Consider the following 25,419-nt stretch of genomic DNA (forward strand, 5'->3'; position numbering starts at 1 on the left):
ATCCTACAGTTAAACATCCTGTGGATTTTGAATGCAACATATAACTTAATGTAGGATGTTGGTGATATGCTTTACTCTTTGTTTTCTCTGCAGGTTATCCAACACTGCGGATAGAAAAGAATGACCTCAAAAGTGTTACACTGGCGGAGGCAAAGGCCAGAGTAAAGGACATTGCAATTTCCAGAGAGAGGGTCACTTTCAAAGATGTTCTTCAGGAAGGTAATGAACTTGGGCTTCAATTGAGGTTGCAACAAAAAATGTATTCCTCCTTTCCCCGCCCAAGTCTCTGAACATCATGTCCTTTTCCTATCCTATCAGATGAAAAGGTCACTGACCTGAAACATTAACTTCATTTCTCTCTCCATGGAGACTGCCTGAGCTGCTGAACATTTCCAGCATTTTCTGTTTTTATTTTAGGTTTGCAGAATCTGCAGTATTTTGCTTTTGTCTGAGCCGGTCCCTACATGGTCTGTACAGGAACTGGAGCTATGTGAATTTCTTAGACTGTCGACTGTTTTAAGTATGATCATCAATTTCTAAAACGCTAGGCCAAAAAAAATGCTTCATTTTATCTATATGAGATCGATGATAAATTGATTGACAAGCTATGATTATCACAGATAAAGATCTGGTGCCTGATGTTTCATTATATGCAGAGGGACTGAAGAAAAAAATAATTGAGCAGTGAACCTTCAACTATTGTTTTGTGGTGTCTGTTCTTTACTGTCAGTATTATTCTTGATGTATCAGGTAGCTGCCACTAGATGGCATTGTGGAGGAACAGATGATAGCTTGATGTAATCTGAAACAAAAACAGAATTACCTGGAAAAACTCAGCAGGTCTGGCAGCATCAGCGGAGAAGAAAAGAGTTGATGTTTCGAGTCCTCATGACCCTTCCACAGAACTCAGTTTGGGAAAAGCAAAGATATCTATTTTTTACTTTATAATAAACAGTATGTCAACACGTGCGTACAAGCCCTGCTTCTGATGCTATATGTATTATGGGTGCAAAACAGCATTTGCACATATGACCTCCAGCTTGAAACTAACAAGCACATATCAAACTGTAATATCAATTCCTTGACCAAACAATCTTAACAATTACACTTTGGTCTTAAAGGGATGTGCCTCCATCCCAGCAAAAACTACAATGTGCATCAGTTGCAATAATCTAATGTCGTGTGAGTAGCCTCGTGGGACATCTAAGATACAAAAACTGCAAAGGACGAAGTTAACCAAAATAGTAAAGAAAATAACTTTTATTTTGAGATGTGTGTGTGTGTGTGTGTGTGTGTGTGTGCGCGCACGCATGCGTGCCCTGTGATGGACCGGTGTCCCTTCCTGGGTGTACCACACCTAGCACCCATTGCCTGTCGGGATAGGCTCTGACTCCCTGCAACCCTGAATTGGATGAAACGATTCTGGAAAAGTGAATGAGTGAGTAAAATTCAAGCTGTTGAACAATTATTGGTCTTTTACCAATTGTGATGGGATCACTTTAAGGGACTGTAAGTGGGGAGTCACAGAAGGAAGTGATATCACATCTCCTGTGACTTGGGAATTGTGAGTGTAGACCAATAGAGTAAACATGCTCCTGTACTCATGGGTGTGTAGATGCTCCAGTTCAAGTTACAATAAAGAACCTACATATTTGTTGTATATTGTTTGTATTCCTATGACTCCTAGATCAGTCACAAGCTAAAGAAGCAAAATTGCGATATTTTGAAGTACATCATGTACTACAGAGTGACAGCTGGAGGAATTCTGATCACCAAGCACAATAGGAGTGCTGGCTGCTTACCTGGACTGGCTGAAGATAGCTCAAGCATTAACAATGCAAAAGACTCCACCACAGACAGGACCCCAGGAGGTTATAAACTGTGGGAGTACAGCAGCTTACATGGCAGCCGGATTGATGGTTGGGGGGGCATGTTAGTAGTTACAGGATTGATGTCTTTGACTGTTCTGGCAGAAATTGGAAGCAGCAGCACACCGTCATTGCTGCTTGTGGATGGGCAAGGCTTACTCTGAAAGCTCAGAAATGACCCCACAGTGACACCTGGGGAGTTGTAGCTGCAGCAGACCTGAAAAAAAGAGCCTAAAAAAAGAAACTATCCTGTACAGAAGACAGTCCAAAAAAAAAAACCAACCCTGTGGAAATATTGCGCCTATAAAAGGAAAACATATGAATTAGGAGCAGGAGTAGGCCATTTAGCACTTTGAGCCTGCTCTGCCATTCAGCAAGATCATGGCTGATCCGATTGTGGTATCAACTCCTCCACGTTCCCACCTATCCCCAATAACTTTTCAGCCCCTTGTTAGTCAACAATCTATCTACCTCTGCCTTAAAAATATTCGATGACCCTGCCTCCATCACTCTTTACGGAAGAGAGGTCCAAAGTCTCATGACCCTCTGAGAGAAAAAATTTCTTCTCATCTCCATCTTAAATAGGAGACCCTTTATTTTTGAACTGTGTCCCCGAGTTCTAGTCTCTCCCACAAGCGGGAAACATTCTTTCAGCATCCACCCTGTCAAGTCTCCTCAGGATCTTATATGTTTCAATAAGATTACCTCTCAACCTTCTAAGCTCTAATGGATACAGGCCCAGCCTGTCCAACTTTTCCTCATAAGGCAACCTCGCCCCCCACCCACTCCCACCACCATCTCATGTATCAGTTGAGTGAACCTTCTCTGAACTTTTTAACACGTTTATATCCTTTCTTTAATAAAGAGACTAAAGCTATACACAGTACTCCAGATGTGGTTTCACCATTGGTGAGACCACCAAATGCCCTGTACAACTATAGCAAAACATCCCTACTTTTATTGCAAACACCAACATTCTGTTTGCCTTCCTAATCACTTGCTGTACCTGCATGCTAACTTTGTGATTCATTTATGAGGACGCCCAGATCCCTTTGTACCCCAGAGTTTTGCAATCTCTCAATTTATTCTTCCAGCCAAAGTGTTGAAGTTCACGTTTTCTCTCATTCATCTGTGACGGAGTGAAAGCCTGTAGTGAAGTCAATATTTTTAAAGAAGCAAGATTGAGAAAAATGGCACCAAAATACTGATTTGGAAGGCATCAGATATAAACAGATGGAACATTTTTTTTGGACCAAGGAGTGAGTGAACCAGAGAAACAAATTGTAAAAATCAAGATCGCAGTGGACGATGAGGGACTGCAGCGTAATTAATACGTCAGGATTGATGGCTGAGGATCAGAACCCTAGCAAACTATGGACGCTCCTGGAAGATCAACTCAAAGTAGTAATCAAATTTCTATTTCCAGATTTTTTTTCTCTGTGTGATTAGGGTGTGGAGCCATGGTCATTTTGCATCTAGGTTGTGGTGGATGGTGTGACACTTGGGTTGACTGGATATTTTTAACGGTTAATGTACAGAATGTGCGAAGGGTTGATATATTCAACCCTGCCTCAGAACAGGGTTGCTGATAAAAGAGATATGTCTAAGCTTTTTGTCTTGCACTCATCAGGACACTCGCAAGAATACCAATATGAGGGGGAAAACAACAATTTATACTGTATGTGAAAAGAGTGCTGATTGGTTGGGAAGCAGCATTGCCATGGAGACTGCACCACTAATGGTGAATGACAGTTAACTGCCAAGCATTGTTTGAAATTTAAACCAGGCAGATTGACCCTGGTTGATCAAGGCATTGCCCTGAGGAATGAGTCAGCAAATGGCTGTCACTTATTTTGTTTAGCTGAAACAGGTGCAATGTATATACATGTTCTTCTACTCTGCAAAGAACAGGGCCTTGTGTATTAGTATATGTAGCTTCTGGTATATACAAATGCACCACACTTAGATTGGTTGTCAGTGTAATTCTTAGCACACTGAGGATTAATTAGCAAATGTTGTCCAACTACGGAATCACATCTAACGTTGGACACTGTGTTTTGAGTTTTGCAAGCACGGGTTGGTTTGGTATGGTCTGTACTTTGCCTGTGACGAACAGCGGCTGTGACTTGCTATTTGATACGTTCCACCGGTCTTTGGGATGTACAGCCTACGTACTTAGCATCACACTGGCATTGAAATTCATATACCACATTACTCATTTGTGTGATAGGCAAAGTGTCTTTTTGTCCTTGACAGCAGCATCCTGTTAGTGGTGAATACCACTCGTGTTGCTGCTGCATAGTAGCAGCGTGAAACAGCTAGCTTCACGTGTTGCTCAAATTTTTGAGACACCCCATATTACCCTGGAATGTCTGTGCCCATGTGCTCATTTGACATTGCTAGCCTACTCACCAATGTACTTAAGGAAGCCATAGATATTTGCGCTGCAGCACAATACATGGCGATCTAGACCCACCACCATTGTGTGAATCAGTTGAATTTATGAACTCAGCAACTCGCGCAGTTGAGTTCAGTTTTAATGACACCATGTATACCCAAATGGATGGTGTTGCCATGGGATCCTCTCTAGGCCCAGCTTCCGCAAACATCTTTGTTGAGTTCCATGAGAAACGTGTCTTCAACGGAATGATACCTAACCTACCCCTCACATATTTCCAATATGTGGATGATATGTTTACTATATTTAAATCTGCAGCTGCGTGCACCAATTTCCTTACATGTTTTAATGGGCTCCATCCTTAAATTCACCTATGAATTGGTGCAGTCAAATGGACCCCCTTTCCTTGACATACTAGTTGAAAAATCTACCATGATCTACCACAAGCCTACCTTCACTAGTCAATATACGTGTTGGGATTTAACCAACTTAGTGGAGTTCTTTGAGGAAGTAACGTGCCATCGATAAAGGGGAACCTGTTGATATACTGCACTTAGATTTCCAGAAGGCATTTGATAAAGTGCCACATCAAAGGTTATTGCGGAAAATTAAAGTTCATGGCATAGGGGCATGGATATACAATTGGCTGGCTAACAGGAAGCAGAGAGTAGGCAAAAATGGGTCTTTTTCAGGTTGGCAAGATGTAATGGGTGGTGTGCCATAGGGATCAGTGCTGAGGCTTCAACTATTTACAATTTATATAAATGACTTTAATGAAGGGATGGTTGCCAAGTTTGCTGATGACTCAAACATAGGTAGGAAAGTAAGTCGTGAAGAGGACATGGAAGGAGGCTACAAAAATATATAAGTAGGTTAAGTGAGTGGGCTAAGATCTGACAAATGGAGTATAATGTGGGAAAATGTGAAATTGTTCATTTTGGCAGGAAGTTTAAAAGAGAAGTATATTATCTAAATGGCAGAGCTCTGAGATTCAGAGGTTTCGGGGTGTCCAAGTGCATGAATCACAAAAAGTTAGTGTGCAAGTACAGCAGGTAACTAGGAACACTAATAGAATGTTATAATTTATTGCAAGGGGAATTGAATACAGAAATAGGGAGGTTATGCTTCAGTTATACAGAACCCAAGTGAAACCACATTTGGAATACTGTGTACAGTATTGGTCATCTTATTTAAGTAAGGATGTAAATGCGTGGGAATCAGTTCAGAGAAGGTTTACCAGACTAATACCTGGAACGGGCGGGTTGTCTTATGAGGAAAGGTTGGACAGATAAGGCTTGTATCCGCTGGAGTTTAGATGAGTAAGATGTGACTTGATTGAAACATATCAGATCCTGAGGGGTCTTGACAGAGTGGATGTCAAAAGGATGTTTCTTGTGGAAAATTCCAGAACTAAGAGTCATTGTTTAAAAATAAGGAGTTGCCCATTTAAAACAGAGATGAGTTGAAACTTTTTCTGAGGGTCATAATTCTTTGGAACTCTTCTTTAAAAGGTGATGGAAGCAGAGTCTTTAAGGCAGAAGGTGGATAGATCCTTGGTAAGCAAGGGGGCGATAAGTTATTGGGTAGTTAGGTAGGTCGATGCAGATATCAGGTTATTGTCAGATAAGCCATGATCTTATTAAATGGCAGAGCAGGCTCGAGAGGCTGAAAGGCCTACTGCGCTTTGTTCATATGGTTCTTACAGTTCCACACACATATAAGATTGGCCTTATCGACAACCTTGTAAATAGGGCCCGAGCCATTTGCACACCATGGAAGCTTGATGCTGAAATAGGGCACATCAAAGGCATCCTGCAAGATAATGACTACCCTTTTAGCTCTGTATATCACGCAAACTCATGAACGGGCCTAAGGCCATCACTTTCAGACCTGAAAAGTACCAGTCTACCTCAGATTGCCCTGGAAGGGCAAGGTATCTCAAAACTTTGAGCAACAGGTGAAGCTAGCTACTATGCAGTAGCAACACGAGTGGTATTTGCCACTAACAGGATGCTGCTGTCGAACCAGGAAGACATTCTGCGTATCATACAAATGAGTAATGTGGTATATGAATTTCAATGCCAGTGTGATGCTAGGATTATAGACTTTTTATGACGCAGTGATGCCTGGGTGGTTTGCTGAGAGATTCAGTGAACTAGTCTTGGATTGTGTTTATCATTTATTGTGCAACTTATGGTGTGTTCAACCACAGCTTTCGTGTTAATTCATGTTTATCTGGTGTTAATTCTGTATGTTAGCATATAAAATGGAGTGTTGATTTTTTTTGTATAGCGAATTTCTTCTTTCTGTTTAGAACAGTGGAATTTTGTGGCTTTAGTTTCTAAGTGAGTAACTGGGATTTCAAATTTCGTCCAATTTAACAAAAAAAAGTTTACTGGAAAAGGTTACTAACCGGATCATAATAAATTTTGGGGTCTCATCTGGGACCATAATAAAATTTGGAGGCCTGGTCTGGAACGCAACAGTAGAGGTCAACTTCCTGATCCATAAGTTAGAGCCGATGACATAACAGCAACGACAAGATGAGTCAAAACGGATTTTGGAACTAGTCATCGTGTCTATCCCATTACAGGCTTTTCAAGAACTCCTACTGAGAAGAAGAAAATGTACACCACCAATGTATTACTTTACGCTGGAAGGAAATTTGAAACCATAGTGGCTGGACGCCAACAGTTATAAGCGCTGGGGAAGGCTACAAAATTTGTTATGATAACCAAGACTCAGAAGTATGTTAAGCTTTGTGGAAATGTGGCCTGACTCATGCAATTCGCAACTTCCAGCATACCACAACCGATCTTAAGTATGTGCTGTACGTGGGCAGTGGCAAGACAGTCCAGGAAGCCAAGCTCAGAGCATGCATCTAAAAAATGGTGACAAGTCACGCACAGAGCAAAAGTGTGCAAGTCACAGCGGCAACCGCAGCCAAAAGTATGCTAGCACACAACAGAAATCTAAGAAGGTACACCAGGTTGGCAAGGAAGCAAAACATGAAGAGGATCTGAACGAGAACCATGTTCAGGTACAGGTTGAACAAACATGTCGATAATGCTATTATACAATCACTATGATTAGGATTGTATGTCCGCAGAAGAATGGTAAGCATTCGCCTAAGGTCAAAATCAATATGGGAGCAAGTGCTAATGTCTTGCCTTGCCATATGTAGAAGGTTATGTGTGTAGAGAAATGGGAATCTACGGTACAACCCACCACAACTAAGCTTACAATGGCTCACCGATGAAGTGCATTGGAACGCTAACCTTGCTGTGCAGCTATGGAAAGTCGGAATAAGTGCCACAAATGTTTTATGTTGTAGACACAGTTGAACCAGTTGTAGCAGGACTTCCAGATTTACAGATCATCACAATACATGAGGTCAGCATCACACCAAAAGGTGTGGAAGGTTGCAGCACAAAGTACATTGAGTTGGTAAGAGACCTGAAATGGCTCTATTCAGACAAGTTTGATGCAATTGGTGACTTCAAGGGAGATGCCATGTTGCATATAAGGGAGGATGCAGTTCCCACTATCGATGCTACAAGGAAATGCAGCATGTACATTCAAGAGAAGCTCAAAGTGGAACACAATCTGCCAAGTGCACCGATTGGTGCAGCTCCATCACCCACGTGTTTCAAAAAAAGATGGTAATCTTAGGATTGATTTTCTTAGACCCATGATGGTTTAACTTGGCCCTCAAGTGATGGCTGCAAAAGATCCTTACCCTTGAGGAGCTGAAGCCTTGGATAACGAAGGGTATTATGAGATTAGTCAAAAAGAAAAGGGAAGCATTCATAAGGGCTAGAAGGCTGGGAACAGATGAAGCCCGTGGAGAATATGAAGAAAGTAGGAAAAAACTTAAGCAAGGAGTCAGGAGGGCTAAAATGGGCAATGAAAAGTCATTGGCAACCAGGATTAAGGAAAATCCCAAGGCCTTTTATACATATATAAAAAGCAAGAGGGTAGTGAGGGAAAGGGTAGGCCCACTCAGGGACAGTAGGAATTATACAGTAAATGGCAGAACCTTTAAGTGCATTGATGGGCAAAGAGATCTGGGTGTACAGGTCCACAGGTCACTGAAAGTGCCAAAGCAGGTGGATAAGGTAGTCAGGAAGGCACATGGCATTCTTGCCTTCATCGGCAGGGGTATTGAGTATAAAAGCTGGGAAGTCATGCTGCAGCTGTATAGAACCTTGGTTAGGCCACACTTGGAATATTGCAACAAGGTCTGGTCGCCACATTACCAGAAGGATATGGCGATGTTGGAGAGGATACAGAGGAGGTTTACCAGGATGCTGCCTGGTCTGAAGGTTATTAGCTATGAGGAGAGGTTGGAGAAACCTGGATTGTTCTCACTAGAGTGACAGAGATTGAGGGGCGACTTGATAAAGTTTATAAAATTATGAGTGGCATGGACAGAGTAGATAGAAGCTTTTTCCCAGGGTGGAAGAGTCAATTACTAGGGGACATAGATTTAAGGTGAGAGGAGAAAACTATAGAGGAGATGTGCGGGGCAAGTTTTTTACGCAGAGGGTAGTGAGTGTCTGGAATTTGCTGCCAGAGGAGGTGGTGGAAGCAGGTATGATAGTGGTGTTTAAGAGGCAGCTTCACAAATACATGAATAGGATGGGCATAGAGGGATATGGACCCTGGAAGCGCAAAATGTTATAATTTGACAAGCAATATTATTGGCGCAGGCTTGGAGGGCCGAAAGCCTATTCCTGTGCTGTACTTTTTTTTGTTCTTTTGTTCTTTAGTTGCTCTTGTTAAGTGTTTTTCAAAGCTTGGTGAAACCAGGGCTGTTGGTCTGTCCATTTAGCCAAAGACTTTCGACTGCTCACAACATTTAGAATGCCGTTCAGGCAATACTGTTTCAGACTGTGCGTCAGCCAAGATGTGCTCCGAACAATATGTGGACAGAATAAAAGAAAATGTCCCAGGCTGTATTTGTATAGCCAATGACGTTGTAGTCATGGGGTGGACCAAGACAGAGCACAGCCAGAACTTGCATTTGCTAATGCTGGCTGCTCATCCTGGGGGCTTCATATTTAAAAGCGAGAAGTGCCAGTTCAACGTTGGGCACACCAGCTTCTTTGTGCTGATATACTCCAACACAGGAATATGCCCAGACTGACACAAAATAGAGGATGTCAGAGCCATGCCAACTCTCCAGGGCCAAGAGGAATTACAACGGTGCCTCTGGTTGCTCAACTTTTTTGGCCCAATAAGTCGCTAATTTTGTTGAGGGAGCGTCTCTGCTTAGAGAACTTCTGCACAAAGATACAACCTACTTGTGACAGGAAGAACACCACCAAGTGTTTGAGTCTTTCAAATCAGAATTATTGAATCAGGATAGCATACTGCAGTACCGTCATCGTAAAGAAACCATTTTGGAATACAACATGTCCCAGAAGGAATTGAGTGCATGCATCCTGCAGGAAAAGAAGTCAATTGACTATACTTGGAAAATTTTGTCACAGACCTAGGCTAAATATTCCAACATTAAGACCTTGGCATGGCCTTTTGCATAACCAGGTTTCACACCACCTGTTCAGAAAGCGCTTCACTGTAGACACTGACCACAAGCCATTGGAAACTATATGGTGCAAACCACTTACAAATACTCCTTACAGTTGCAGAGGTTTTTAGTGAAGGTTCAGATGTACGATTGTTATGTCTGATGTAAACCAGGCAGCATAATGGTTACATCGGACCCCTTGGGCAGGCTGCCTGACACAATTAAAGATGCAGATGTCTAGCTGGATTTGCATGTCCACAGTGTGGGTGTTGAAGTTGAAGATGTCTTGATGATCGACCTTGTGAATTTTCGACCAGCTAAATGCAAGCAATTAAGACATGAGACAGTACATGACCCTACCCAATCGTAGTTGTGGAAGGAGGTTATGGAAAGATGGCCTGACACCATACAGAAAGCAACTGAACATTTACACTGCTGCTGGCCATATTGAGATGATTTCGGTATCCCGTGGGGTGATTTTTAAAGTGAAACAAGTCCTGTTCCCCAAAGCTTTGTATTCTGAGATTCTAACCCAAATACATCAAGCGTAATTAGGGATTGAATGTATCAGACGCCTTGCCAGAGCAGACAGTTTACTGTCCAGGAATCAACAGTGATATCCTGTGAGGCATGTCAAAGTTATCAAGTAAATCAAGGAACCCTTGATTCCTCATGAAATCCTTCCACCCCAGGAGTGTGGATTGGCAGAAACTTAGTTCACATTCAAGGCAATGATTTTCTTCTCGTTACAGATTACTTCACGAAATTTCCGGTCATCGGGAAGTTACGTGATACATCAAGTGCTCTTTTTAGCTTAGTTGGCATGCCAGAAGACATTATTGCCACTAACTAGCAGGCTGCAATATACTGACAGCCCATTTCAAAACGTGTGCGCCAGCTGGGGAGTCATCACATGGCATTGCCGCTACATTATCCAAAGTCAAACGGTATGGTTGAACACATGGTTCATATTTTCAAATCGTTCATTTTGAAGTATAGGCAGACAGGGCAAGATATTGAGGTTGCAGCGCTGCACCTCCGACCGACTTCTTTGGACGTGGATATACCATCGCCTGCAGAGTTGATGTTTGGGAGACAGGCAGTAGCTACCCTGCCCAGTCTCATCTTTCTAAGTTTTCAACAGGAAGAGATGTACTTCTTTCCAAACGATGGAAAATTAAGATGTTGCAAGCAGGACCAGAATTGGCTCGATTGCGAGTAGAATGGAAGGTCAGAGTTTTCAGTTATTCGTAGGGAACGTAACACCCTGCTAAGCTTGCTAGGATCTATGACCAGCCCAGATCTTATGAGGTCAAGACAACTAATGGTGTAATTCTTAGACGGAACCAAAGTCAACTCAGAGTTATACGATGTCAATGCACCTGACATTCATGTCGTGTCATGGACAAGGTTTGACAATGAGGACATGAATGGCATGTGTGCAGATGAAGAACAGGTTAACAAAAGTTCTGAGTTATCAGTGAATCAGAACAGTTGTGAGGATGATCACAGTTCTAAGCAGAAGCTTGCGATTACAAGATATGGTCGAATAAGTATACCTCCTATGTTTTTGAGATTTTTAGCTCTGTATACTTGTAAATTACTTTTTACCTTATTCCTGTATCATTTCTCTGAACCACAACATAATTGTATATTGTATGTATGTTTTCTGAGTAATGGGATAGATTTTTAATCTGTGGAAAAGAGGGGTGATGTTGCGGGATCATTTTAAGAGACTGCAAGTTGAGTGTCAGTGTAGGAAATGATGTCACATCTCACATCACCCAGGAGTTGACATTGGCTAAATAACTAAGTGGCTGTAGACCAGCAGAGTAAGAGTTGTGTAAGTCGTGCTCCTGTACTCATGGTGTGTATATATGTTTCAGTTCAAGTTACAATAAAAAACCCACGTGTTGTGTATTGTTTGTATTCCTGGGGTGCCTATGTCAGTCACGTACAAAAGGAGCAAATAATATAACGCCAGTAATCTGAGACAAAAGAACGGAATCCTTTGCTGAAGTGTAGTTTTACGGTTCTCTCTGGTAAGTGTATCTAAATGACCATTCTGCACAAAGCCCTAGGGAATCTGTGCTTGTGACTGCACATTAGAGTGCAGCTCAGCTGAATTGATCCTCCCCTCATCTGGCACCCACACTTCTATCTCGGAACGTTGGATAATAATCAGGACAATGTTACTGACTAGTTTTCCGTCCGTGACCTAGGAGTTTTTAGGCAAATGGTAGTGCCGCAATGCAGCTGCATTCAGCTAACAGAGGTTGAAAGTTGATCCTGGAACTTCCTGAGCAAATGTTGTATACCGAAAACTTAAACCTATCCGGCATAATCCTGTCATTGTTTGACATGTAAAAGCTTGTCTGCATCAGTCTTCATTCTTGAGCCTCTAGCTGGAAAATGTAAACTGCTTTAAGCTCAAAGATCTGCATGGACTTGAACTGTTATTAGCATGTAGACTGCTGTTGTTTCTTGGAGGTTAACTAACTGCTTTCCTTATTGATTTCAAATACTAGAATTATGCTGCACTCTGCAAGTTCAAACTGGGGTAAAGCAGCCTCCTGGGAAGCAATATGCCTTTTTTTTTGGCTTAGCTCGCTTTGTAGTCCGACTTGGAAGGTTAACAGAAGGAGTTATGCATTGCTGGTGCTGTGGCATCTTTCAGATGGGACGTTATAATGAGGCCCCATCATGCGTAGGGTTCTTGAAGGTCTGCAGGACAAATCCAACCCAGTCAATTACCTCCCCATCAGTCTACCCTCAATCATCAGTAAAGTAATGGAAGGGGTCATAGCAATAACATATGTTCACTGACGCCGAGTTTGGTTCCACCAAGGCCACTCAGCTCCTGACCTCGTTACAGCCTTGTTCAAAAGACAAAAGAGCTGAACTGTTGAGGTGGCTGCCTTGACATTAAGGCAGCATTTGACAGTGTATGGCATCAAGGGCCCTAGCAAAACTGGAGTCAATGGAAATCAGGGGGAAAACTCTCCACTTGTTGGAGTCATACCTAGCACAAAGGAAGATGGTTGTGGTTGTTGGAGATCAGTCATCTCAGCTCCAGGACATCACTGCAGGAGTTCCTCAGGGTAGTGTCCTCGGCCTAGCCATCTTCAGCTGCTTCCATCCTAAGGTCAGAAGTGGGGATGTTTGCTGATGATTGCACAATGTTCAGCACCATTCGCGACTCCTCAGATACTGAAGCAGTCCATTTCCAAATGCAGCAAGACCTGGACAATATCCAGATTTAGGCTGACAAGTGGCAAGTAACATTCGTGCCACACAAGTGTCAGGCAATGAACATCTCCAACGAGAGAAAATAGCATTACCATCACTGAATTCCCCCACAACCAACATTCTGTGGGTTACCATTGACAAGAAACTGAACTGGACTAGCCACATAAATACTGTGGCTACAAGAGCAGGTCAGAGGCTAGGAATCGTGCAATGAGTAACTCACTTCCTGACTCCCCAAAGCCTGTCCACCATCTACAAGGCACATGTCAGGAGTGTAATAGAATACTCGCCACTTGCCTGGATGAGTGCAGCTCCCACAACACTCAAGGAAGCTCGACACCATCCAGGACAAAGCAGCCCGCTTGATTGGCACCCCATCCACAGACATTCACTCCCTCCACCACCAACGCACAGTAGCAGCAGTGTGTACTACCATCTACAAGATGCACTGCAGAAATTCACCAAGACTCCTTAGACGGCACCTTCCAAACCCACGAGCACTACCATCTAGAAGGACAAGGGAAGCAGATAGATGGGTGCACCACCACCTGGAAGTTCCTCTCCAAGTCACTCACCTTCCTGACTTGGGAATATATCACCGTTCCTTCACTGTTGCTGGATCAAAATCCTGGAACTCCCTTCCTAACAGCACTGTGAGCATACTTACACCACATGGATTACAGCGGTTCAAGAAGGCAGCCCACCACCACCACCTCAAGGGCAATTAGGGATGGGTAATAAATGCTGGCCCAGCCAGCGAAGCCCACATCCGCAAATGACCAAAAAAATATAATTGAAGAAGAGCAGGGAGTTTTCCTACATACCTGAATAATACTAAGCCATTGCCAACTAAATCATATTGATCATTTATCTCACTAGTTTTATTTGTGGGATGTTGGGTGCAAACTAACTATTGCATCTGCCCACAAACATCACACCAACAGAAACTTCCATTTATGTAGTGTCTTGTGCTTAACAAGCCATACGAATAAAAACAAGGAAAAACCAGAAAAGTTAACCCAAAGCTTGATCAAAGAGAGAAGTTTTAAGGAGCATCTTTAAAGAGGCTAGAGAGGCAAAGGGATTTAGGGAAGGAATTGCAGAATTTAGGACTAAGGCAGCTGAAAGGACAGTTATCAGTAGTGGATGGATTAAAATCAAGGATGCTCAAGGGAGCAGAATTAGAGTAATGAGGAGATCTTGATGTCTTGTTGGGCTTGAGGAGACGACACAGAGTGGGGTGACATAATGGAGGCATTTGAAAATAAGAGTGAAGATTTTAAAATAAAGTGGCTGTCTGTCAGGGAGTCAGTGAAGATCTGCAAGTGCAGGAGTGATGTGCGAATAAAATTTGGAGCAAGTTAAGATGCAGGCAGCAGAGTTTCGGAAAAAACGCAAGTTTATGTCGGGTGGAAGGTAGGAGACCAGCCAGGAGCATGACCATAGGCATGGATGAGGGTTTCAGCAACAGCTGAGCTGAGAGAGAGTTGGAGTTGGATGTTACGGAGATGGAAGTAAGCAGCCACAGTGTAGGTATATATTTTTCTTGTGTATGACATCTTGCAGCTTTACAAGTCTAAGTCCAAGTATGTTGGTAAGTGACTCCTGAGGTAAATTTTCATCCACAATGTGGCCCACGGTCTGGCCTGGGTGACCACGGTTGCATGCTGGTCTAGCCTTGAAATTTCATTGTGGAGAAGGTGTGATGGCCTTGCAGAGAGAGTGCAGATCACTGTTTGAAGAGGTTGAACCCTGGAGGCTCTATTGTTGGATCATTCACCAGATCTTTTTGGTGTTATTGGTGTCAGCCCAGAGGTTGCGTCATTTGTCCTTCTGGTCAAAACCTGCATCACTCAAGTATTGGTCTAACTCCAGAAAGGTTTGCATGATCGGGGTTGCATATTCAGTAGGCCCTGAAGGGTTTCAGGAATTGGTAGTTCTGAGTTGGCTTTAATACGGCCAAACTCATCTCTGCATTTGCCTTCTGCTGCACTTTAAGGGGTGGGATATTATACAGGACTGGAGGCCATTGTACAACTGTTGATTTCAGTGTACCACTGATTATCCACATTGTGTTTTGTGTGGCTGCTGTCTGTCCACTCAAGGGAGCAGTGTTCTGCTGAAGTGTACACAAGAGCAAGGTTCGCAGTACAAAGATTGCATGCAATGGTCTTTTCTGTGACTTTTTCAGGTGTTTGCAGTATCTGAGGCTATGGGCCAGGGTGACTCCAAGGTACTTGGGATATAAATAGTTCTTTACTGATTTGCCACAAAAGGAGACCAGGAGTTCGCTGTCAGCCTGTCAGTTGCTGAGGTGGAAAGCAGTGACTGTGGTCTTAGTTGGGTTTGGGTAGAGATGCCAATAGTTGAAATATTGCTTCATGAGCCAAGGTGCTGTTAAGATCCTCAATGTTGGTTCTTTGGGTAACACGAGCCAGATAATCTACCAAGACAAACTTTCTGGAGTTGGTGGGAGGCATTTCACTAACGTAGATGTTGAAGAGGAACCTTGGAGAAGCCCATCTTTCAGGGTCATTGTGGCACTTCCTTGGTCACTGTATGAAACCCTATATATTCGATTGCTAAGCATTGAAGAAGGGAGAAGCTTTGTAGCCTAGCACTGGAAAAATCTGCTGCTTTCAAAGGAAGATTATGTCGCCACACAGTTTCAAATGCGGATGAGAGGTCGAGGAGTGCAACACCTGTCTTGAGCATGTGTTAGTAAGACAGTATCAGTGTAGGTGATAAATGCAGGCACTTCACTAACACTGCACCAGCTTGTTCTTTAGGGAGGTTGGGCTTCACCAATAGAGAGAGCCTGGCCAGGAGGAGACATTTTGTAAGAAGTACGTAGCAGAAATAACTAGCCTGGTCATCAAGTTTCCCTAGCTCGAGGTGATGACTTTAGCCTCTCTCAAGATTGATGGAATGATGCCAGTTGTATGATGTTAGTAAATACAGGAGCCAACCAGTCATGCCTGTTAGATCTCAAATTCTTCAGGAATTCAGGATAGATGCCATCAGTTCCTCTGCTTTCCTTGCTTTAGTGGAGGAAATGCTTGTGTCAGTGCCAGCTCTGGTGTAGGGAGAAGGAAGTAGAGGATGTGAGAGATGATGAAATAATCTTGGGAGAGTTCCTTACAAACTTCACAATGAGGTTCCTTAGTTGAACTGACCTTGGAGTTTAGGAGCAGCCTGGAAACAGCAGCATTCACTGATACTATGGAAGGTTGATGTTGAGCAGGTGAAGCAGCTCCAAGTGAGTAGTATGGATATATAAATAATTAGCATGGAGTCTAGCTCAAACGTATATCTCTTTGACAGAATACTTAATTTGGGGAATATGGTGAGTGAGGGAATTTGGCACAGTGAGGGAAAAGGTACAGTCTTGGTCTTTTACAATTCAAGGAGTGGTCCAAGTGAGGGAGCGGCAGAGAGCGAGACCTGGTGAGCAGCTGGTAAGTGTTAATTCATCCTGAAGCCAGTTGAAGTAGGAAACAAGATGTGAATCTTTTACATAATGCTATATTTATTTCAGAATGCAAGAATTACAAGTGTTTGCCTCCCCCCCCACAAACCAACACCAGTGTCCCAGAAGTGTCTCTATACCTATTTCTTGAAGTAGTTAAGGGGTCAAATTTTTGGGTTTTTTTAAGTTTATCTTCTCGCACTCTCTCTCTGGTTGAACCACATCAGGTGCTGGCACGGACTTGAACCTGGAGCTTCTGCCCGGAAGTAGGGATGCTACCACTGCACCACAAGACCAAGTCTCTATATCTGCTTACTGCACTTAACCAATCGATACCCTCCACTTGTATATCCTTATTGTTAATGTTATGCAAATTGTATGATTAACAATAAATCCCTCTAGAGAATAGGCTAACCAGTAAAGACATGGCAGGGAACTTCAACTCTGTGCAATGCAAGCCCTATACCATGCGGAAAATCCTGGATGTTTTTCTTGGCCTGGACTACCACATGTGCAGGAAGGGTTGCCAGCTAGAGCAACTCAGGTTCCGGGTTTCACAGCTTGAGCCAACAGCTGGAGTAACCAAGGGGCATCCACAAGGCTGAGAGTTTTAAGGGCCTGTATCTTCCTAGGAGCGGTAGTCATCCTCGGATTGTGGCTCCACTTATAAATTCCCCCAACTTAATGCTACTCCGCATTTCTTCCCGAGCCTTCTGAGCCCAGATGTTCCAGAAATGCAAAGGATAGTGTCCATCAGGGAACTCCATCAAAGATGATTAGAGTCAGGTGAAGATAGGACATGCCCCTTTTTTATGGCACCAGTTACCATAAGTTTGAGTGTGAGTGAATGGGTGAGTGGATGAATGGGGAGGGTAGGTGCGCTAAGGGCATAGTTGGATGCAGGCGGCTCAGGTGGGAGAGGTGTGTAGGCGGGTGAGGGGACAGTCAAATCAGGGAAGTGGTTGGTTCTGGTGAGGGTGGTGTTTTGGTTGGGTTGGGGTAGTGTTTTAGTTGGGTGGGGGTGTTGGTGGGTGTAGTGACCGGGCCTGGTGGGGAGGTGGTCAGGGGGGATGATTGTGGGGGTCAATTGTGTAGTTACTAAGATGTTAGACCAGGCGTTAATCTGTCTAACATTTCCGAGGTAACTATCCACCTAAGTACATTGGAACTGTCCAAAGTATCCGACTCTAATTCAGAGAGCGGAGGGTCCCAGGGAGCAGGGAATTGGCTGTTGTAGGTTGAAACTTTCCAGACAATTCCCACGGAGGTCAGCGCATCAGGGCTTCCATAAGGGCCTGGACACACATCTTCAGTCATACATCCAGTCTCCAGTGATCCCGAGACTGAAAAATTTGGACCATGGTGGCATGTTTCTAGAGGTTGTCACCCCACATCTTAAAATGTGAAGACAGAGAGGAAATAGTTGACTGCCAGGAGGGCAAGAAGGACCAAGCAGGCTGGGCACAGATCCCATGCGGTCCTCTCACTCTCCAACTGGTATTCAGGTCTAAATACAAGTGAGAATGATGCATCCTCTGGGGAGTGCAACTAGAGCCAAGACCGTGGCACCATGGGTGGCTCAGCCGCACAGGGGCAAAGAGTAGTGGGAAGTTGTTGGGGGGGACAATAGTGAGGAAGAAGAATGGAAGAGGAATAGTGGTAGAGGTCTCATTAGCCACGTATTCATCAGCTTTTTCCTATTTCCATACTCACTAGCATTTGGCACCAGGGGCAATCTGGAGATTACTTCATTTGAGGTCCTGCTTTTCAATCTCTCTCTTTCTCCTAGATTCCTAACTTCTGCCTTCAGGACCCCATTCCTCATTCTGCCTATATTGTTGACACCGATGTGAACCACGACCGCTGGCTTTTCACCTCTATTCTCAGGGGAACAGACTGGCGCTTTTGTGGCCACAGATGTGAATCCAGAATAGTATTTTTCCTTGCTTGTGCCAGGGTCAAAGATGTAACTGAGCGTTTGTGGAACATTCTGAGGAATGAAGTAAACAGCCAGCGGTCATGGTTCTTTTTGGTACCAACACCATAGGCGGAATGAGGTCCTGAAGACAGAGTTTGGAAATCTAGGAGAGAGAGATTGAAAAGCAGGACCTCAAATGAAGTGACCTCCAGATTGCTCCTGGTGCCACATGCTAGTGAGTACAGAAATAGTGAAGAGCAGATGAATACGTAGCTGGAGAGGTGATGCAGGAGGAAAGGCTTTAGATTTCTGAGACAATGGGACTGCTTTTAGGGGAAAGTGAGACCTTTACAATCCGGACAGGTTGCACCTCAGCACTATCTGCACAGTTTTTGCCAGTGATATTGAGAAGAGATTTAAACTAGCTTGACAAAGGGAACGGGAACTTGAGAGCAGATACAGAAGGGAGAGAAGAAAAGTTGGAAATGGAAGGCAGAAAAATTAGCGTGTTTGGAAGAGAGAGAAAACAAAACCTAGAAAATAGACAAGAAGACAGTTTGACAGTGCTAAATGGTATATACTTCAATGCAAGAAGCATAGGGAATAAGGCAGATAAGCTAAGATTGACACGTTTGGAATATGATGTTATAACTATTACTAAGACATGGATGAAAGGAGGACAGGAGTGGCAACACAACATCCTTGGTTACATGGTTTTAAAAAGAGTTAAAGGGATAAAAAGGAGGGGGGTTGCAATATTGATTTGTTAGGAACTAGAGATTAAGTAAGTTATATTTGTATTGTGTGTATTAGGAATGAGTTTTAGCTTTGTATTCCTATATTTGTGTATTAAGAAAAGTGGGAGGGAGCTTGAGTTTTGGTATCACTTTAATAGATGCCTGCATTCTCATGAGATTTTATGACTCTTGAAGGGGAGTTAAAACAAACACAAGGTTTAAAAAAAACTGCTGTTGCCTAGCAACAGGGGTCCAGAGAGAGGGACGCACAGACACAGAAACCGAAAGCAGCTTGAGATCGATTGGTGATTATGCGCTTAAGGTGAAAGGAGCAGTTTTAAGTCTCTCTCTAGCTGGACATACTAGCGGATTGCTGAGGAAAATAAGTCTAAGAATCTTTGATGAATTGCTCTAAAGTTAAAATAACGGTGAATGTCAAGTGAGTTCTGGATCTCAGAGGAGATACCAAGTTGTCAGCAGTCTACTGAGAGAGGTAACTGAAGGAAGCAGCTCCTCAAGGAAAACAAGAGAGACCCCCAATAAGTCATTTAAGTTAAGTCAAAGGACAAAGACAGGAATTTGGAGCAAGACCCTGTTCAGTGGAAGTGAAAATAAGGAGCAGAGAGGAAGGCTCCAAGCTTAAAGGTAGAAAGCTAGAGGACGCAGACCTAAAGCAAAATAGGATTGCGAGAAACCAGAAGATCCAAGTAGACAGCCAAAGCTCTATAACTCTTTACTATGGACATGTGAAGCAGTGGTGTTTTGTTGGCATGGTTGAGTCTGACAGCAAGTGCCTGGAAGGAAGCTTGAATGAACGTGGTGATCCGGAAGGAGAGTTTAAAACCTTGAAGGTGGAGCCTTGTGGAAGACGTCCGAGAGAAAGTATCATTTTGGAAAAGATTCGAGAGTGCAGATTGGAAACCCTCATGTGAAAGACAGAATCCAGTGAGACCAGTTGGTGCTCAATGTGACAAGCGCCTCGGGGGCATTGATGAGAGATCAATAGCATCAATTTGGGGCGGCATCTGTTACTTGGTTTCAGAGTGCGGTGTCCCTGACCACAGGTCGTCTGTTGGTTTATATGGACTGTGTACCTATTGTGAACATGAGAGTGTAAGATAGCTCCGAATCTATATATATCTGTAACGGTATAGTTGTGAGTTAAGGGGTATTGCAATATAGTTTATCTTGTTTCATAAATGTTTTATTCTTTCATTAAAAGTTCATCAGCTGACTCCTGTGACTCTGTTCAGTAGCCGCCCTCCACCTTTCTAAGCAAAAAATAAAAGTTAAGATCCATCAAGCCGGGTTCCACCCTGGGACCTGACTTGTGCAGTAGTAACATCAGCTGGGATATAACAATATAGAAACAATTATAGCTGTTGAGTTGGGATGTTACGATGGAAGGATTATCAAATGTGATAATATGGGTTAGAACTGAAGAACAAAAATGGAATGTAATTTAGCTGAAGTGGGCTCGAAACAGCCACTTGAATGTAAATCAGTGGCAGGTATTTGGGGAAGAGATAGAGAGGCCAGAGCAAGTATGTTCCTTTAAAGAGAAAGAGCGTGGGAGGGGTGGGGGTCTGAAAAGGAAGTAGAAACAGAAACCTTCATGACATTTAAAAAGTACATGAATGTGCACTATAAATGTTGTAACCCACAAGACCACAGACCAAGAGCTGGAAAGTGGAATTAGGCTGGATCGCTACTTGCTAGCCGGCACAGACATGATGGGCTGAATGGCCTCCTGTGTTGTAAATTTCTATGATACTATATGGTCGTAAACACAGAGGTTGCAGTCAGTTGAACTTAGGACAGTTATCAGGGATGGAAACACTGGACAGGGAATGGAATTTGTGTCAGGGACCAAAAGCAATGGGTTCAGTCCTCCCATTGTTTAGTTGGAAAATTATGCTCATCCAATATCACATGTCAGACAAGCTACTTGACAGAGACATTTAAAGGGTAGTATGAGGTTATGCTGAGCTAGAGCTGAGTATTTTCGGATGAGATTGCCGATGGGTAGCATACAATCATAGAATGGTTACAGCACAGGAGGAGGCCATTTGCCCCGTCATGTTCATGCCAGCTCTCTGCAAGAGGAATTCACCTAGTCCACTCCATAGTCTTTCGTGACAAGCACCTTTAAACAGCTGTACCAAACAGAAAACCGAGCACATTGGAAGGAATGGAGATCACTGACATCAATATGTAGATGAGAAATAGAAGTGGGTCAAGAATAGATCCTTGGGGAACTCCAGATATAACAGTGAGAGTGGGAAGTGAAACCATTGCAGGTAGTTCTTTGACTTTGGTTAGATAAATAAGAATGGAGGCAAGCTAGACCAGTTCCACCCAGCTGGACGATAGAGGAAGGTGTGACCAAATATGTCGAAGGCGGCAGATAACTAGAGAAGGATGAGATGAGATAGTTTATCACCGTTACAGTCACAAAAAATGCTATTTATGACTTTAACACGAGCTGTTTCACCACTGTGTGGTGTGTCAGAAATCTGATTGGAGGGATTTGAACATGGAATTATGGAAAAGGTAGGCACAGATTTGGAAGTAGCTTAACAGTGACTACATATCAAAGTGAATTAATTGGGTGGAAAGGGCTTTGAGATGTATGAGGATGAGATGGCACCCCCTGTATAAATGTTGTATGCTTTTCATATTCGACTCACCCTGGAGAAATGCACTCATCCCTCCTTGTTCAGTCTTGTTTTTAAGTCTATTGACACATTCTGTTCTTTCATTCCTCTATTTTTTTCATTTCTCTGACCCTTATTGACATAACCAGTTGTTTATTTTTATATTCTTTCTCAGGATGTGAATGTCACTGGCTAGGCCAGCATTTATTGTCTATCTTTAATTGCCCTTGAGAAGATGGTGGTGAGCTGCCTTGAACCATTGCAGTCCCTGTGGAAAACAGTGTGCTATAGTGAGAGCCTACAGAACAGTCAGTAGGAGACCAGGGCTGTGGACCCCAAGACAGATTAAAAGGAAAATTATGAGCTACAATCACCATGATCACAAAGTGCAGAACACTAAGGACCTATGTATGGTGTTGTAACGAACCAAGTCTGCTTGTGGGGTAGCACAGGATTAGGTTTACATGAGGCCAGAAAATAAAAATATCTACTCCAGCTTGGCTGATTTAAGTAACAATATGTGACTTAAATGAGAGGGAAAAACGACACAGTGGAATTGACATGCTGAGAATATTGCACTCTCAAATGGTATAATGGCTTCACCCCAGGGTGAATTCCATAAAACATATTTTGTGCAGATCTAGATAGTTAAAACTAAAGCTGACTTAACTCAGCTAATTAACTATCCCTTTGGTAAGCATGTATTTTTCTTAATTTTTTTTGTTTCAGGTACTTTTGGTCATATCTTTGCTTTGGTAGAAGCCTGAAAGTATGACTGCACTGTTAGAGGATCATAAACTTGTTTTTTAAAAATAGGCAATAACACTACTGAGATTATTGTAGATAGTGTAAATGTGAAATTTTGATGTCATTTATACTTGAACTGTGAAAAATGTCCAGAAGCGCAAATTTCAATGTTTGGATTTTCAAACCTAGGTTTTATTTTGCACAGGTTTTCATGATTTTATATTTCTACAGGGAAGTACTAGTGATTACAGGTGTGTTACTTGTGCTGGTACTGATGGGAGCAATTTGAACATCCCAACAAGCACTGTAATGCACAACATGAAAGCATATTAGAATAACTAGATACTGGTGCTGAAATACTAAATTTGTGCTGTGACAACACTTAAAACATACCAGCTCTGTAACCTGAATGAACTTGTTAACTTGGTGACAGCTTGAAGAGCTGCAGTTACATTCAGTGACGTACATCCACTATAAAATATGTTCCTGCTTGGCCAATATATTTTTCATAATGTTCTGTCTTGTAAAAGGAATTCCTGTGGCAGAACAATCTTCCAAATTTGTGTAATCCAACCTCAGAGTGCCAAATGATGCCTGTCAGCATTCACTGCGCAAGGGATGTATGGCACCCTTTGCATGCGAGAGGGATCATATTAAACACTACAGATTTGTCATAACATGGCTTTAAATTATGCAATTCCATTTATTAGGCTACTTTTCAATCTTCTCTGTTTAAAGCTAGCATAATATACAGATATATAAATTGATGTCTATCCTTCAGTTCCACCTCACTGTTTTTCACTGTTAATTGCACTGTGGCTCGCTCTTGGGAAAATGCACTCATACCTCTTTGTTCAGTCTTGCTCTTCAGTCTATTGTGCACATTATGTTCTTTCACTCCTCTATTTGTTTTTTTTCCATTCTTTTTGACCCTTATTGACATTACGAATTCTGTTTATGCACTACAATGGGAGGCTACAGAACAAGCCAGTAGGCGATCTAGGCTGTGGACCCCAAGACAGATCAAAAGGAAAATCATGAGCGACAATCACCACAGTCAGAGTGCAGAACACTAAGGACCTATGTGTAGTGTTGTGACGAACCAAGTCTGCTTGTGAGGTAGCACAGGATTAGGCTTACACGAGGCCAGAAAATAAAAATATCTACTCCAGCTTGGCTGATTTAAGTAACTATATGTGACTTAAATGAGAGGGAAATATGGCACAGTGGAATTGACATGCTGAGAATATTGCACTCTCAAATGGTAGAATGGTTTCACCCCAGGATGAATTCAGTAAAACAATATTTTGCACAAATCTAGAAGTTAAAACTCAGCTCATTAAATATCCCTTTGATAAGTATATATTTTTAAAAATTGATTTCTGTTGTTTCAGGTACTTTTGGTCGTATCTTTCATGGGATTTTAGTTGATGAAAAAGACCCAAGTAAAGAGAAGTATGTTTTCGCTAAAACAGTAAAAGGTAAGCAAAACATACGAATCACATAGAAAGTACAGCACACCACAGACTGACACAATATTTCCTGATAGGAGTAACCACACAGTTCTGATATCATCCTTGTAAAATATTTTTTGCACCCTCTCCATATCCTACGAACGTAGGAAACAGGACAGAAGTAGGCCATTCGGCCCCCTCAAGCCTACCCTCCATTCAATAAGATCATGGCTGATCAGTTTGTGTCTTAAGTTCCACACTCCCATCTTTCCCCAATGACCTTTGATTCCCTTGCCTAACAAGAATCTATCTACCTCTGTCTTAAAAATATTCAGTAACCCCACTTCCACCACCTTCTGAGGCAGAGTGTTCCAAAGTCACACAACCCTCCGAGGGAAAAAATTTCTCCTCATCTCTGTCCTAGAAGGGCGACCCCTAATTTTAAAACTGTGCCCCCCAATTCTGGACTTACCCACCAGAGGAAACATCCTTTCCACATCCTCCTTATCAAAACCATTCAGGATCTTGTGCACTTCAATCAAGTCACCCCTCACTCTTGTAAACTCTAGTAGGAACAAACCCAGCATGTCCAACCTACCCTCATGAGACAAGCCCCTTGTTCCAGATATCAATCTAGATGTATAAAGTTATGAGGGGCATAGATGGGGTAGACAGGAAGGAACCTTTCCCCTTGGTGGAGGGATCCATAACCAGGGGGCATAGATTTAAGGTAAGGGGCAGGAGGTTGAGAGGGGATGTGAGGAAGAATTTTTTCACCCAGAAGGTGGTGGGAATCTGGAACTCACTGCCTGAAAGGGTGGTATAGGCAGAAACCCTCAACATTTAAGAAGCATTTGGATATTCACTTGCGATGCCATGGCATACAAGGCAATGAGCCTTGTGTGGAAAATGGGATTAGAATAGTTAGGTACTTGCTTGACCAGCGCAGACTCGATGGGTCAAGGGCCTTTTTCTGTGCTGTAGACCTCTATGACTCTAGACCTCATAATTAGGCAGTCATTCCCCTTTCAGTAATACTCTGCTTTTTTATTCTTCCTGCTAAAGTGAACAACTTCACATTTTCCCATATTATACTCCGTCTGCCAGATTTTTGCCCACTAACGCAACCCAGCTATATCAAAGATAAAAACAAAAAACTACGGATGCTGGAAATCCAAGACAAAAACAGAAATACCTGGAAAAACTCAGCAGGTCTGGCAGCATCGGCGGAGAAGAACAAAGTTGATGTTTCGAGTCCTCATGACCCTTTAACAGAACTAAAAAAAATAGGAGAGGGGTGAAATATAAGCTGGTTTAAGAATATACCATATACCAGCTATATCAAACCTTTGAGCTCCATATGTCTTCACAACACACTTTCCTACCTAT

General features: G+C 42.7%; 1 protein-coding gene across 3 annotated transcripts in view; it reads left to right on the forward strand.

Moving 5' to 3' along the window:
* ryk (receptor like tyrosine kinase) overlaps window positions 1-25,419 on the forward strand; it is a 376,084-nt gene that overhangs the window by 199,448 nt on the left and 151,217 nt on the right. For all 3 annotated transcript variants that reach the window (XM_041182702.1, XM_041182703.1, XM_041182704.1), the window contains 2 exons: window positions 94-219; window positions 23,971-24,057. In XM_041182702.1, the coding sequence (XP_041038636.1) occupies window positions 94-219; window positions 23,971-24,057 (213 nt within the window). The remainder of the gene's footprint in view (window positions 1-93; window positions 220-23,970; window positions 24,058-25,419) is intronic.

The sequence above is a fragment of the Carcharodon carcharias genome, chromosome 2 (assembly GCF_017639515.1).
Source record: "Carcharodon carcharias isolate sCarCar2 chromosome 2, sCarCar2.pri, whole genome shotgun sequence".
In the NCBI taxonomy this organism is placed as follows: Eukaryota; Metazoa; Chordata; class Chondrichthyes; order Lamniformes; family Lamnidae; genus Carcharodon; species Carcharodon carcharias.